The sequence below is a fragment of the Poecilia mexicana genome, unplaced genomic scaffold (genome assembly GCF_051168715.1).
Source record: "Poecilia mexicana isolate PSO_F unplaced genomic scaffold, ASM5116871v1 scaffold_7, whole genome shotgun sequence".
Classification (NCBI taxonomy): Eukaryota; Metazoa; Chordata; class Actinopteri; order Cyprinodontiformes; family Poeciliidae; genus Poecilia; species Poecilia mexicana.
The window spans coordinates 24,678,357-24,693,039 of record NW_028263376.1 but is presented as its reverse complement, the minus strand read 5'-3'; the positions used below and the strand labels follow the sequence as shown (position 1 = coordinate 24,693,039).

At 38.4% G+C, this 14,683-nt stretch overlaps 1 protein-coding gene across 1 annotated transcript; it reads right to left on the bottom strand.

Annotated features, from left to right (window-relative positions):
* Positions 1 to 1,617: 1,617 nt before the first annotated feature.
* Positions 1,618 to 5,574, bottom strand: LOC148158438 (homeodomain-interacting protein kinase 1-like). The gene is made up of 2 exons (XM_088007532.1): positions 4,433 to 5,574; positions 1,618 to 1,675 (listed from the first exon to the last, which is right to left on the bottom strand). The coding sequence occupies exons 1-2, from the start codon at positions 5,572 to 5,574 to the stop codon at positions 1,618 to 1,620; spliced, it is 1,200 nt and encodes a 399-aa protein (XP_087863658.1).
* Positions 5,575 to 14,683: the final 9,109 nt, after the last annotated feature.

Sequence of the window (14,683 nt, the reverse complement as noted above, 5' to 3'; positions counted from 1 at the left end):
TTGTGTTTGGTGCCTCATTCATTCTGCTTTGTAGCTGTACACAGGAAGTAGATCATACCCACCTCACTTCTGTTTTAAACTAAATCTTCTGCTGATTGGTAGATAGTTTTATTCGTTGTACATCTTCAGTGTCCATATTTAAAAGACATTACCCACTTAAAGCATTAGACAGGCCAGTTAATTCTGATGTAAACATGAGAACATTTGGCCTATTCGAATATTTTAATCAGGACAAAAACTTAAAATACCTTCTTATTCAAAATTAAATTTCTATAGAGTAGTTCTGTAAAGTTTGAATTGGTACATACAGTCATATTCAATCAATTATAATATTATTGAAAAGTTCCTGTATTTCACTAATTCAACACACAAGTAAAATATGTTATTTAAATTAATTACACACAGACTGTTGTTTTAAAACAGTGTTTTCAAAATGAGGCAAATTTAGAGGTAAATTTTTATTCATAAAATCTAGTCTACTTTTACATTAGTATTATTATTATGACGTATTTAATTATTTATTTCAATGTTATTTGCCATCCTCATCTTTGTGACTGGCTGCCAATCAAATTTATCAAGATTCTTTGCTCCTCAAACTGGGATAACAAGACTGAAAGTTTCTGATAAGAAAAAGACTGACTGCTTCGAAAAACTGTAAGAACTCCTCACTAACTACAATCACAAAGTAAGAGGCAGCATTTATGTTAAACAGGTGTAATTATTATTGAATATTGAGTAAAAGTGAGAAAATAATATGTTCATGTTTCTCTACATACTGTCTGTGGGTTTACAAAGGAGGCCAGAATCTGATGCTGTTTTTGAGGTTCATGGCAAGGAAAAGTTTGGTAGCCCAGGTTTTAAAGCTTTTATTTTGTTAATGGTGACGATTTCTTCCTTTACAGTTTATGAAAACATGACAGTTAGTCATTAAGAGCCAAGAAATAAAATACTGTGGGATAATGCATTGTGTAGGTTATTCATGCATAGTAGTATGTAAGAAAAAATTAAATAAAACAAAAATTTTGTAAAAAAAAAAAAAAAAAAAAAGAAAAAATATTAATTTAATTAACAGTGACAAAGGCTTTAGATGAGTCTTGAAATCTTCTACTATTAACTGTTATTAATCCAGGAGAGCCAGTTCTCATTTAGGACAGAGGAACCCAGCTCCTCATCCTCGACTCCCTCCTCCAGGTAAATCTGGAGATTTCTATATCCAGATTTAAAACCAGGACCTACGTCCTTGAATTATACCTATAAAGGTCATCAAGTAATTATCCCAGCAAGTAGTGATTTAGAAAACAGAGTTAACCAGAATTAAGAAAATAACCATTAAAAGTGAAAGTTAGAAAGGAGCAGGTTTACACAAGACTTTTCCTCTTCCTGCTTGATTTTTACTAGTGTAAGTGTTGTAAGAGTGAGTGATTGATTGATTGATTGATTGATTGATTGATTGATTGATTGATTGATTGATTGATTGATTGATTGATTGATTGATTGATTGATTGATTGATTGATTGATTGATTGATTGATTGATTGATTGATTGATTGATTATGCTGGTTTAGGAATCTTTAATAAAACGTCCATCGTCCATTTCTGCTTGAACTCCTCTAATGTCTTACATCCATCCATGCATTTTCTTTACACCCTTGTCCCTTATTGGGGTCAGATCTACCCTAACAAAGAGAGAAAGAGTAAAAAGTTATTTAAACTCAAGAAACTTGTCCAATTCATTGAGAAATCTAACCACAAGAGAAAGCTTGAAGTTAATGGTAAAAGACCATTAACTTCAAGACTGGCATACCTTTGTGTTCATGGGTTTTCCAAAATATAGTCATGGAGCCTAATTTACATTTGACTAGTATTATACCATCTCTTTTAAGAAAAAAGATGCAACAAAGGGAAAACAACAATATATTAAAAAGATAAGAGACAAATGCATCAGGCCATATTCTGATTTCACACTTTAAAGAGTCACATATAGGGACATGGTTCCAACTTACCAAATATAAACAACTTTCATTAATGATGTACATTTAAGCAAATTACTAAAATGAGCATTTGTGTTTTCACAAACAATTCGTAAAATTCTTGTTTATCGAGTTGATTTCCATAGTGGTGAAGGTAACATCTTTTCAAAGATTAAAGAAAGTTCTGTTTAAATTACTTTACTAAATGTAAGAGCACATCCATCCATTTTCTTTACACCTTTGTCCCTTAGTGGGGTCAGCAGGTGCTGGTGCCCATCTCCAGCTAACATTCCGGGCGAGAGGCAGGGTTCACCCTGGATAGGTCGCCAGTCTGTTGCTAGGCAACACAGAGACACACACTCCTAGGGACAATTTAGAGAAACCAATTGACCTGACAGTCATGTTTTTGGACTGTGGGAGGAAACCAGAGTACCTGGAGAAAACCCAAGCATGCAAACTCCATGCAGAAAGACCAGGGGCCAGGAATTGAACCCAGAACCTTCTTGCTGCAAGGCAACAGCTCTACCAACTGCGACACTGTGCAGCCTGTAAGAGTACATAATACTTCAAATTTATCAAGATGCTTTGCTCCTCAAGCTGGGACAACAAGACTGACAGTTTCTGATAAGAAAAAGACTGGCTGCTTCGAAAAACTTTAAGAACTCCTCACTAACTAAAATCACAAAGCAAGAGGCAGAATTTATGCTAAACAGATGTAATTATTTTTGAATATTGAATTAAAGTGATAAAATGTTATGTTCACGTTTCTCTACATACTGTTTGTGGGTTTACAAAGGAGGCCAGAATCTGATGCTTTTTTTGAGGTTCCTGGCAAGGAAAAGTTTGGGAGCCCATGTTTTAAAGCTTTTATTTTGTTAATGATGACGATTTCTTCCTTTACAGTTTATGAAAACATTACATTTAGTCTTTGAGAGACAAGAAATAAAATACTGTGGGAAAATGCATTGTGTAAGTTATTCATGCATAGTAGTATGTAAAAAAAAATAAAATAAAAAACTATAACCTTTAGTAAAAAAATTTAATTAACAGTGACAAAGGCTTTAGATGAATCTTGAAATCTTCTACTATCAATTGTTATTAATCCAGGAGAGCCAGTTCTCATTTAGGACAGAGGAACCCAGCTCCTCATCCTCGACTCCCTCCTCCAGGTAAATCTGGAGATTTCTATCTCCAGATTTAAAACCAGGACCTACTAGAGTCCTTGAATTATACCTATAAAGGTCATCAAGTAATTATAACAGTAAGTAGTGATTTAGAAAACAGAGTTAACCAGAATTAAGAAAATAACCATTAAAAGTGAAAGCTAGAAAGGAGCAGGTTTACACAAGACTTTTCCTCTTCCTGCTTGATTTTCCATCTTGAAAGTGTTGTAAGAGAATATGAGTGAGTGAGTGAGTGAGTGAGTGAGTGAGTGAGTGAGTGAGTGAGTGAGTGAGTGAGTGAGTGAGTGAGTGAGTGAGTGAGTGAGTGAGTGAGTGAGTGAGTGAGTGAGTGAGTGAGTGAGTGAGTGAGTGAGTGAGTGAGTGAGTGGAGCATGCTGGTTTAGGAACCTTTAATAAAAAGTCCATTATAGTTTCTGCTTGAACTCCTCTAATGTCTTATTATATTTTATATAAATATGGTACAAAATATACAGTATATACTGAATATCTTGTGTTTTATATTGAATTAAATTGAATTTAAATTGAATTCAATTTAAATTCAATTTAATTTAATAAATACCTTTTAAAGTCCCTGTTTAATAGCTTTTCTTTTCAGTTATTGCTATACAAATAAAATGAGTTGAAATTTTATTTATATAGCACCGACTGAACATACAGTACATCACAAATTGATGTTTATTTTTGTGAAACCGTGAGGGTTTTGATTCATTCGCTTCCTCTGCAGCACTCAAATATCCAGGAAAAGAAACTCAGGATCGTCTTTGGGCAGTTCTCGTTTAGTTTTACCTCAGCACTGTCAAAGTAATTCTCAGCTAAGAAGGAAAGGCTTTTATCTTCATTTTCCGATTTTGTGGGTCCTTTACAAGGTGTTGACATACTGCTGACATCATCTGGTGATGCTTTATCTACCTTAGCTCCACATTTTAATGAACTGGGCTGCTTAGTGTTGTAAACACTCATCTGCAGCTTTGCTGGTCGTATTTGTTTCCTGATAGGTGTTTCCTGAGCTGACATGTGGGGCTTCACATGGATCAGAATTCTTCCTTTCTTGCATGAGAGTTTTTTGTATTGCTGTAAAGCTGCCACCATTTTCTGAGATGCTTCAAGCCCTTGTACCATTTCTCCCTGTGATCCTGGGTAAGTTTGGCTTTCTGTGTTCTGCCTCCCAGCTTTTATTGAAAACATGCATTCCTCGTTTTCATAATCCTCTTCAAGTTGGTGGTCAAAGCATGAAATAGCTGAATCGAATCTGCACAGATTTTCACTGGATGTTTTATACCTTCCAACCTCTGCTTCCTTGAGCTGTGACTCTCTCATGTTTGCATGGGCCAAAGATACGTACGGCCCCTTGCTTGTATACGAAAGATGTGACATGGTTATGAAACGATGGCCAAGAGCTTGACTTGGGGTGATCCTTTTTCCTGGATTGACATTCAGCATTCGCTTTAGGAGGCTCATGAAAGCCTGTGTGTCTCGTTCTTCAACAGGATCATCCAGTCCTGGGTGCAGCTTTGGCAATTCATCAAAAGTCTTTATATATTTGTCAATGCAACTGTGCTTGACAACTTTTTTCCCCGTTAGTTTTTGATATTGCTCATTCGTATTCAGTTTCCAAACTGAATCCTGAGTGAAGGTAAAGAAAGTGTTCACTCTCAGCCCTTTCCTGAGAACGTCGTCCTCCGGGAAACCGTGCAGCTTCGTTATCACTCTGATGAATTCGTATTCAGATTGCACGGGATACATGTGCCTTCCGATGAAAACCAGGGCCAGAACACAACCAAGAGCCCACATGTCAACGCCCTCTTCCAGGGGCAGGCCCAGCACCACTTCAGGGGCTCTGTAGCCGAGGGCTTGGATCATCTCAACCCTTTCCAACGTGGATCTCCTCATGGCATTACCAAAGTCTATAAGCTTCACCTTAAACGGATGCAACTCGTGGTTCACAAGCATTACGTTGTCTGACTTGATATCACAATGAACAATGCCGATGCTTTTTAGTGCATCCAGAGCCACTAACAGCTGTTGAGCTATGACCCTTATTTCAGACACGTGCAGCGGGAGAAGTTTTCTATCCACGAAAAAGTCATACAAGCTTTTACTGAGAAATTCAAAAACAAGGCATTTGTGTCCTTTGTAATTGAACCCTTCGTAAAACTTGATCAAGTTTGTCTTGTCAGAGTCGAGTTGTCTTATCGCTTTTAACGCTTTCAGTTCAGCTTTGCCTGCGTTGGTGTTTCGCTTTAGAACCTTGATGGCCCTGAGCTCATCTGTGTGAAGGTTCCTACAGCGGATCACTTTCCCAAAACTGCCCTCTCCTAATTTATATTCCACCAAATATGAGTCAAACTTACTGTGGATAACGGCATGCTCCTTCCATTTGAATGAATCTTTCCTCAAGAGGACCTTCTCAGAACTAAACATCCCTACATCCTTTTGGCTCAAAATAATTTTGTCAGAACTAAACATCCTTCCATGCTTTTTGCTCAGAGTGATTGCGACAGGACTAAACATTCTTGCAAAGTCTGAACTCTGTTCAAACGACGGCCTTTTGGAATTCAGTGATCGAACGTTGTGACGATGCTGACTGTTACGTCACAGGGCAAGCTGAGCGTGTCTGTTCTCCGTTGGATTCAGTTGCGTCGATCTGCACAGCGTCGGGAGCCTCGATGTTAAAGAGCAGAAGGTTGAAGCGATCGGCAACATGTCGCCGTATTGGGAGCATAAACCACAACAGTCTGTACGAAAATAAAACCAATATATTTCTGCTTTCTGCGCTGATGTTACGGTTATATGTATTTCGCAATTCTTATGCAAGAAACTGGGTGTTTATGCTAGTTTTTAACACCCCTGAAATAACTACAGCACACATTTAACTTTTTGGAAGCAATTGCATATATTTTTAATTGTGATTGAGATTTGTCCGGAGTTTTATAGTGCTTGACAACAGGTAAAATTATTAATTTTTGGATATAATAACTGTGTCACCATAAAAAAAACGGAAAAGCATATAAATTCCGCAATTTCGATTTTCAAAACAAATTCTAAATGCTACAAAACAATAACAACAATAATAATGATGATGATGATAACGATGACAATAATAATAATAATAATAATAATAATAATAATAATAATAATAATAATAATATTAGTAAACACACACAAAATGTTCAAAATGAATTCAATAATTGTTAGTGAGTTCAGTACCATGGACAGCACTCTTGTCTTATGCAGCTTTGTCCATGGTGCTGAATTGTCCGTCTAATTTACACACCAATGTCTAAAGGAGAAAGGTTCCGATTCTAATGTGCTTTAGTGATACCAGCTTTAAAATATGTTTTTAAAGAAGATGAGTTATGTAAAAATCAACATCATGTTCTAATGTTACATTCACATCATAAACATACAAGGAGTGTGGCTTTTGATTATTTGCATGTTTGAGAAATCCTTCACCCTCCCGTGGCAACGATTCAGGGGTTTCTCAATGGTTGCCCCCACATAGCTCCTCCTTGGAGCTTCAGTCAAATTGTGAAATTACATTTTGTTAAAGTCAAGTTTGATATATACAGCACTGAAAGAAATATAATTACTTTATTATGCTATAAAATGGTACTATGCACCCGCCCCTTTAAAAATGTTCTATGTTTGTGAACATTTTTTAATTTAAGGGGGAAAAAAATCATTGTTCAAAATAACAGCATATAGTTTAGAGCCTATACATTTTATTGTTCAAGATCTAATAAATTGGTGTAGAAATTACTACAACATATATATTTTTATATTTGATTAAACAAAGTAATCACACTAAACAATCTATAGATTAATTACCTAATGCTTTGCTTTTGCACATCGTCTGCCATCTCTAACTCTGCCACCAGGTTGTGCTGTTGTATAGAGATCACCTCCAACTGTTTTCTCGTGATAATGCGGTGTTCATTTATTTCCGTGTTTCCTTTTTTATCAAGGTTTGTTACAGATTGGCTCACAACCCTTTCCTCATTCGTCGAATACTTCTGATGATAAACACTTTGAAAATACCGTGGTCTCATTTTAAAAACTGTTCACTTCTAAATGGAGCCACAAATATTCCCTCAGGCTCCCAAAGCGTCGTTTCCCTAAATCGTTTTCCACAATTGCAGCTGATTGTCACTAGATGACGCCATAGAGACGCTTGGAACATCTCCTCCAGCAGAGGAATTTGGATAAATTAAGTGTATTAGTTTGTTTGTATGTTTGGTTGTGTATATTTTTTTAACATTTTCTTTTATTTATTACAAAATCTTTAGTAAATCTTTTTTTTATTATTATTATTTTCTAAATAGCATTTTATTTGATTTCATCTAAATTACCAAAACAACAATTGATTTAAATCAGTGTGATTCCAGGGTGTTTCTGGAACCACACTGCTCTGATGCATCCTGGACACTCACAGTCGCTTCAACACACACATCGTCTCCACGTCCTGTGATGCATTCAAGACATTTCTATCAGACACTTGCACCGTGCAGCAGCAGCAGCAGCAGCAGCAGCACCAAGGCCAACTGGCTGCCAGTATTTTTATAATCTTCATCCTCTCTGACCTCTTGCACCCCTCCTGGCGCCAGTGGTCTCAGCCCCTCCACCCCTCCTCACCACACACACACTTGCATACACACATGCTCCTGTACACTTAGCGGTGCCTCCGTGGATAATTGAGACCAGCTGTTGCAAGGTGCCTCTTCCCTTGACCCAGCACCGCTCCTTCCCCCTGCTGCTGCTTCTGCTGGTGGTGGTGCACTTGCCTCTCTGGCAGAAAGCAAATCCAAAGTACCCCCCACTGCTCTCTCATTTCCCCTTCCTCTATTCTTACCCCCCACTCTGCCGGTCCGACATGCGTTTAAATGTGTTCGAAGTCACTTGTGCTAATTGAGAAGTGCCTGATTTCCTGGTTTTCTGGGGTCTTCGAGAACTGAGAACTGAAAAGGGTGAATCCTGATGAACATCTAGCAGTTGAAGAAAGTTAATTATTCTGTCAAATCACATCTAATAGGTAAACATTTATCCAGCATAGTCATCTGTTTATATGAACAAAAGGAAAGAACCAATTTCTCTTTCTTAAATTTAAAGCAGAAAGTGCATAACTAAGCAAGAAAATAGGATGCAGATCATTAAAAAAAAGTTAGACAACTTTAACTCTACTCACTTACCACTTTTTTAGGTGTCCCTTGCTCCTTAGAACTGTTGTAATTCTTTATGACATCAATTCAACGAAGTTTCTGACACACTCTTCAAAGATTTTGATCTGTATCGACATGGCAGCATCACACAGTTGCTGGTGATTTGTTTATTGTATTTAATGCTTACCGCTCACTCCCCCACGTCCCAAAACAATTGAAATTTGCTGACTGTGGTGATAACAGGAGTTTAGTGAACTCATTCAGTGCATAAACACAAAGTCTTACCAAGTATTTTCCATCAATTTTCTAGTGCAAATATTTTAGTACACTTGAAATAAGACGGAAAACCAACTTAGATGTAAGTTTCAGCAAATATGGGACCTTGCTATGAGGTAATAAAAAAAATTCCAGTATTTTTGGAAAAAACTGTAAAAGTTTTGATTCTGCAGATTTCCATTAAGCCATTACAATAAGTTTTGAATTATTTGTTGGGATTGTAAATGACAGATAAAGAAACAATAAACATTTTTCAAAAGTTTATTTTTTTGCTTTTTTTTAAAAAAAGACCATTTGACCATCATCTATATTAAGTAAGCTTTACCCCGATACCCTGAAATAAAATTGAACGCAGCCAGATACGTTCAGATGTCACAGTATCCGAAAATAAAATTCATTTCTGTGTTCTTGTGTGTAAATACAGCAAATATCTTAGAAATGCTGAAAAACACAGTGGTGGTTGCATTGTACTGTGGGGACGGTTTTCTTGAGTAGGAACAGGGAAGCTGCTCAGAGCTAAAGGGAAGATGAATCGATCTATACACAGACAACTTGGGAAGAAAACACGTTAGCGGCTGCTGAACATTCGGAAATCAGGGGAAGCTTCATCCGGATCTAAATATTTTTGAAAATCTGCCATCCTGTTTCATGGACATTTGTAGCTGTAACAGAATCAAATGCATAAACAAAAGTTAAAGAGGTGTGAATACTTTCACAAGGCACAGAATGTGTGCAGTTGAATCCGGGCGAGATGAGGGAGGAGAGAAGGGGTCAGCCTCTCTTTTCCAGCTGGTCTGTAGGGGTCAAACTGTGTGCATATGTGTGCGTGTCATGGCCTCTCATTAGGGGTGAGACGCTGCGGCTCCAGACCCCCATGGTAGGATTGCTGGGTGACTCTGCAATGATCCTGCCACTTTGAAGCCCCTGAACCCCCCCTGCCCACTCTAACCCCCCCACCAGGAGGCTAATGAGCCTCCAGTGAGCTCTAAATGCATGCCGGCATTAAGTGTGAGCGCAGTTAGATATCAGGTGGGAGAGAATCTGAAAAGCTCTGATAAGCCTGCTGTTGTATTTTTTGCAGGGAATGGATCAGATAACAAGGCAGCGAATGTTTGGATGTGTTCAAACAGTTCAGGCCAACTCAACCAGGCACCTGCTCCTCATGAGGTCTTTGGTTCATCTTCAGGGTTTTATTCTTTCTTCTCTATATACACTTATCGCAGCTGAGGCAGCACTGAAAAGCCGCTGAATCTGATTCAGCGCCTCAGCCGTCAACAATTATTACCCATAATTACAAGCCGAGCTCCACTGTTTTTCCATTCCAGTGTCTCTTTCTCGCCCCTGAAAACCGACTCCAGCACTCCCTCACATAGCTGAGCAGGCACTAAGACACGAATGGTTTGCTTTGGGCGGGGCAGAGCAAGCCCCGGCCCGCAAAAAGGAAGACTAAAACAGGTGCTCGAGTTTTCTGTCTTTTCATCCTTCGCTCTCTGTTTCTTACTTTTCCCCACCTGTTGAAGAGGGAGGTCTCATGCTGGCTCATCTGAGCATTTCAGCTCAGCCTGAGCTCTGCTGTGACAGAGGGGTGGGGGGGGTCTGATCTTAAGTGGAGATAATCTCTTTACTGTGTTGAATCTGCTCTGGTCCATCCCCCTCCCACTTTTACTGTTAAGTGTTACATTTTATAGCAGCCTCTCAGACCACAACCCTCCTTATTTTTGTTCAATCAAAAATGAAATAGTACATTTAGCTAAATGGAAGGGAAATTGTAAAGTTACATCAGTAGGTTTGCTACGATTAAAAACCAAACAAACAAAAACAACTACTGCAGCAACAAATCTCAAACTGATCTGCATGTTGATTCCAGAGGGGTCTGGTGGTATAAGCCCCCTGCTGGAGCTCCTCACTGGACCGGCAGTAAAGTCTCAAAAAAAACTCTACTCTCCTCACTGCAGGGGTTGAAATTTATCCAGCTGTTTGGGATCTGTACAGAGCCATGTGTAAGTACGGCCACAACCTTCACTTGATTTCATTGGGATTTTACATGATAAATCACACCAAAATAAAAAAAATTATTAAAAAACAGCAGATAATATTAAATCTGAAGTATGTTTCTTTATTTATTTATTTTTTTTACAAATAAAAATCTGTAAACTGTGGTGAAGTTCTATTTGGAGTTTGATGCAACCCTTACAGGACACACAAAAAATCATGTAGTTGCTCTGAACAACTTACAGCAAGAGGGAAATGTTCATGCTTACATGCAAAATGCTTTGAGTGCCGAAAAAGCCACATTACCCATCACCCCCATTTTAAACATGGTAGAGGTCGCCTTTTACTGTGGGGACCCTTGTTAGAGTTGATGGGTAGATGGACGAAGTTAAATGCTGGGCAATCCTGGAGGAAAATCTTGAGTCTGGAGCAGAAAGAAAACACACTAAACATGCAACCAGAGCTTCAAACTCAGAACCGAAATACAACTGAGGTTATGAATCAAACACTTATGTCCATAAATTATCTCCATCTACTCTATCTTTGAGCTTTTAGGCAAAAAAAAATAATCACAAAAAACTATTTTCTAAAGCTGATGAAGAAGGAGTTGAGAGACTCAACTTCCTCTTTGCATCAATAGCTCCTATAATACAAATTAATTCACCTTAAAAATAATCCTGTCTAATCCTTTAAGGTCGGTCATGTTAAAATTGAGTCAGTGAGACTCTTTTTAGGAGTTTTTGTCCGCTGTAGTTGAATGAAATGCATATTTCGTTTGCTTGCCTGCAGACTGAAAGAAAATACTTTGAAAAAAATTATCTAATAAAATATTTGAAACTGTCATTTATTTTGAGTCAGTTTACTTCAGATTGTAGCTTTGTGTGGATATTCATTTTCATAGTTCATTAAAAAAAACTTCACTGCCAAGAGAAATGAACTGTGAAATGACTTGTTTACAGATGTGAAACTGAAGTAAGTTGGAATTAAATTATAAGACGTTGGTACAAAATGGTGGTGCTGAGCCGAAAAGCCGAAAAGCTGTGAAATAAGTAATAAACTTCACCCTAATCGACTGGGTTAAAATAAATGTTGTCTTCAAATCTGAAACCATTTCTGCAACAGATATTTAGACGAGGCGTTTTTCCAGTGGAACCGTCCTGGTCACATCTGGAAAGACTTCCAGTTTCAAACGGGGCATTTTTGTGTGTGTTTGGGTGGCACCGGCGGGGGTTTGCTGTCATGTGGGAATCCTTTCAGTATTCTCCGCAGGGGTGATGTTTTCTCTGGGTTTCAAAAACACACGCTCTTGCTGCCTAATGATTTCAGTGTGCTGGTAAGCTTTGTTTTCTTGTATTTGCTTAACCAAAAATCTCTTCCTCACATTACTCGGGCTCGATCTTCCGGCTCCCACTCCAGTGAGGTGTGTTTGATTTATGTGTTGTAGATGTGCTGTATGTGTACATCACTGCGTGCTTTGGCACATGTGCGTGCACGCATGCCACCCGTTCTCCTGTCAGGCCCTCTAGCTGGTAATCTGAGCATAGAGATTAGAAAGAAAAACAGCAGAGAAGAATGTCTTTGGTTGAGCCAGAGAGGAATTTACAATGGCCTTCAGGCTGCTCTGACCTCACCCTCCCTTTCTCTCTCTGGCTCTCTTCTGCATACACATAAACATAATAATACTAAATGAAAAAAAAAATCACATTTCATCATATTCAGGTGTACTTTGCTGCATGGATCATCTTATTATTCTTAATGCAACACCTCAAAGTCCTTGTTTTCTCTGTATGTTTGATGTTTTTTGGGAATGTCTTGGGGACACATCTGACAAAATAAAACAACATATGTTGGGTGGGGTTCAGTCTATTTGTTGGAATAAAAGTTAATGTCTCCTGTTTTTCTGTACTTTCTGAAAAAAAAAACATGAAAAAAAATAAAGTTGTTTACTAAAAAAAGATCCTTAATTAGCCGGTTATTAAAGACGCGTTCTGGTTATATAACAGTTGTTTCAAATTCTCAGCTCATTGTAATCTCTCTTAACATCTGGTCTGGATGTTCCAAGAGCAAAAAACTGTAAACAATACATTATTTTCATCATGTAAATACAAATCTTTTTCAAAACGTTTTGATTCATCCTCCATTTCTGGACATTTTACACCCAGTGGGTCAAACTTTGGTAGTCTTGATCTGACATGATCAGATGCGCTTTTGGCTTTCTGAACTTTTGCACAAGCATGATTAGTCATAAATTATCATAATCAATCTTACTTCTTTGATTGAAACTTTATAAAACACCAAAAGATAAAGCAGATTGATTTTAGCTCCAATAAGATGATATCTGAACAATTATTAGTTGAAAACTTGGCACACAGGAGATGAAGGGAATAAAGAATGATAACCTCAGGTCCAGTGTTGGATTTTATTTCAAGTTTCCTAAAGACAGGACTTTCAGATGGAGCTTATATGAAAGAGTTCATCATTTTCTGAACATATGAGCACAATGTTGTTTTTAAAAAAGGGGTAAACTATCAGAATATGTATATCATTTGTGGATTTGTGCACCAAACATCAGAGTATAGCCAACTTCATTTAGCTAATGTTTCACACTTCCACACTGAAGTCCCTTCATGCCAGATTACCGCTTGTCACGTCATCTAAATGTTTTTGTTTACTCCTCTCTTTTATTATTTCTTAAATACTGATATTTACTTTCAAGCTGTGTCTCTCATTTGTCATCAAGAGCATGACAAAACTGGGGGCTTACGTGGGATCGACAGATTGAAAGGTAGACGGACGGACAGATGAATGGTTCAGTCGGTTTCACTGCTCTCTTGCTCAAAGAAGCTCTTGGATATGCATGTTCTCCCTCTGCATGCTTTGTTGCTCTCCAAATACTCTGACATCCTCGCAGTCCAATCACATGACTGTTAGGTTAATAGGTGTCTCTAAATTAAAAAAGATTAAAAACAGAAAAGAAACCTTGAACTAACAGGCAGAAACCCTCGCACACATTTCTTAAAAAGTCAGGTGGAATAAGAGTTGGACTTCACATCTTCACTATAATAGTTAAATAAAATGGCCATTGATAACAGGACTGATGAGAACAGCTTTGAAACCAAATCTTTCTGCTGTTTGTTAGACATATAGACGGTAGGCGTGTTTTGATAGATTCCCATCTGTTGCTCGTAAGGACACGAAGGTCTGCAGCCGCTCTCCAACAGCTTGCAGCGATGTCACCGAGTGGGCAGAGGCGGCACCGCATTGAGCCGCATCCTTGGTCTGAGTTCTGGTTTCAGCAGGACAGCTGCATGGATACTCAAGACAAACTGGTGATCCCCTCACTACATCCTAAAGAAACCCCCTCCCTTCCCACCCCCGGCCGCCCCGTCCGGTTTGGTCACAGACCAGAAACCTGCCCTCCTCCCAGACAAACTTTAGACTGTGTGTGAGACAGAAGGGGAGAGGAGCGCAGGTCTTTTCACAGACAGAGGGGACAGGTGTTAGGGACAGGAGGTGCCGTCTGGCCTCGGGGTGTGGTCAGGTGGTGAGACACCTGTGCCCATTTACTATGAGAGGGTCCAGTTACACACAGACACACATCCATGCACATCCTACTGACCATTTGTTCAGACATGCAACATTAGACCATCCACTGTCTCATAAATGTGCACATCTGGGGAGTCAAAACAAGCCAAGAATGATTCTCCTCATGCCAAAGCAAACGCAGAAACCTCAAATGTGTCATGAAGTAACATGATCAGAGTTCAAGGGTTGTAGGGTGTGCAGAAAGTGAGAAGAAGGCATGCAGGACAAATTTATGTTTGGAAATGTAGTTACCAAGAAAAGGTGTGACAGACAGAGAGAGCAAGGATTAGAAAATCTGGTTGGACTCTTTCAATGTAAGGAAACTGAAACTCCCCAAGGAGGAGTTTTGTGGAAATAAGCTGTACATTGTCTAAAATAATGGCCAAAGTCTTTTTTTTTTTTTTTTTGGCAAAACAAAAATTTTCTGGCACCACCATTTTAACACCTGCTTAATGTAAAACACTGAGTTATTTACTCAACACAGCCACTTAAAAAAAATAACATTATCTATTACTTTATGC

Bases quoted from the DNA above. Each gene is read 5' to 3' on its own strand.
- LOC148158438 (XM_088007532.1), bottom strand. From the start codon at position 5,574: ATGTTTAGTTCTGAGAAGGTCCTCTTGAGGAAAGATTCATTCAAATGG. The intron at 1,676-4,432 runs GTATAAAACATC...TCTCTTTGTTAG, and splicing joins AAGGAAGCAGAGGTTGGAAG to GGTAGATCTGACCCCAATAA.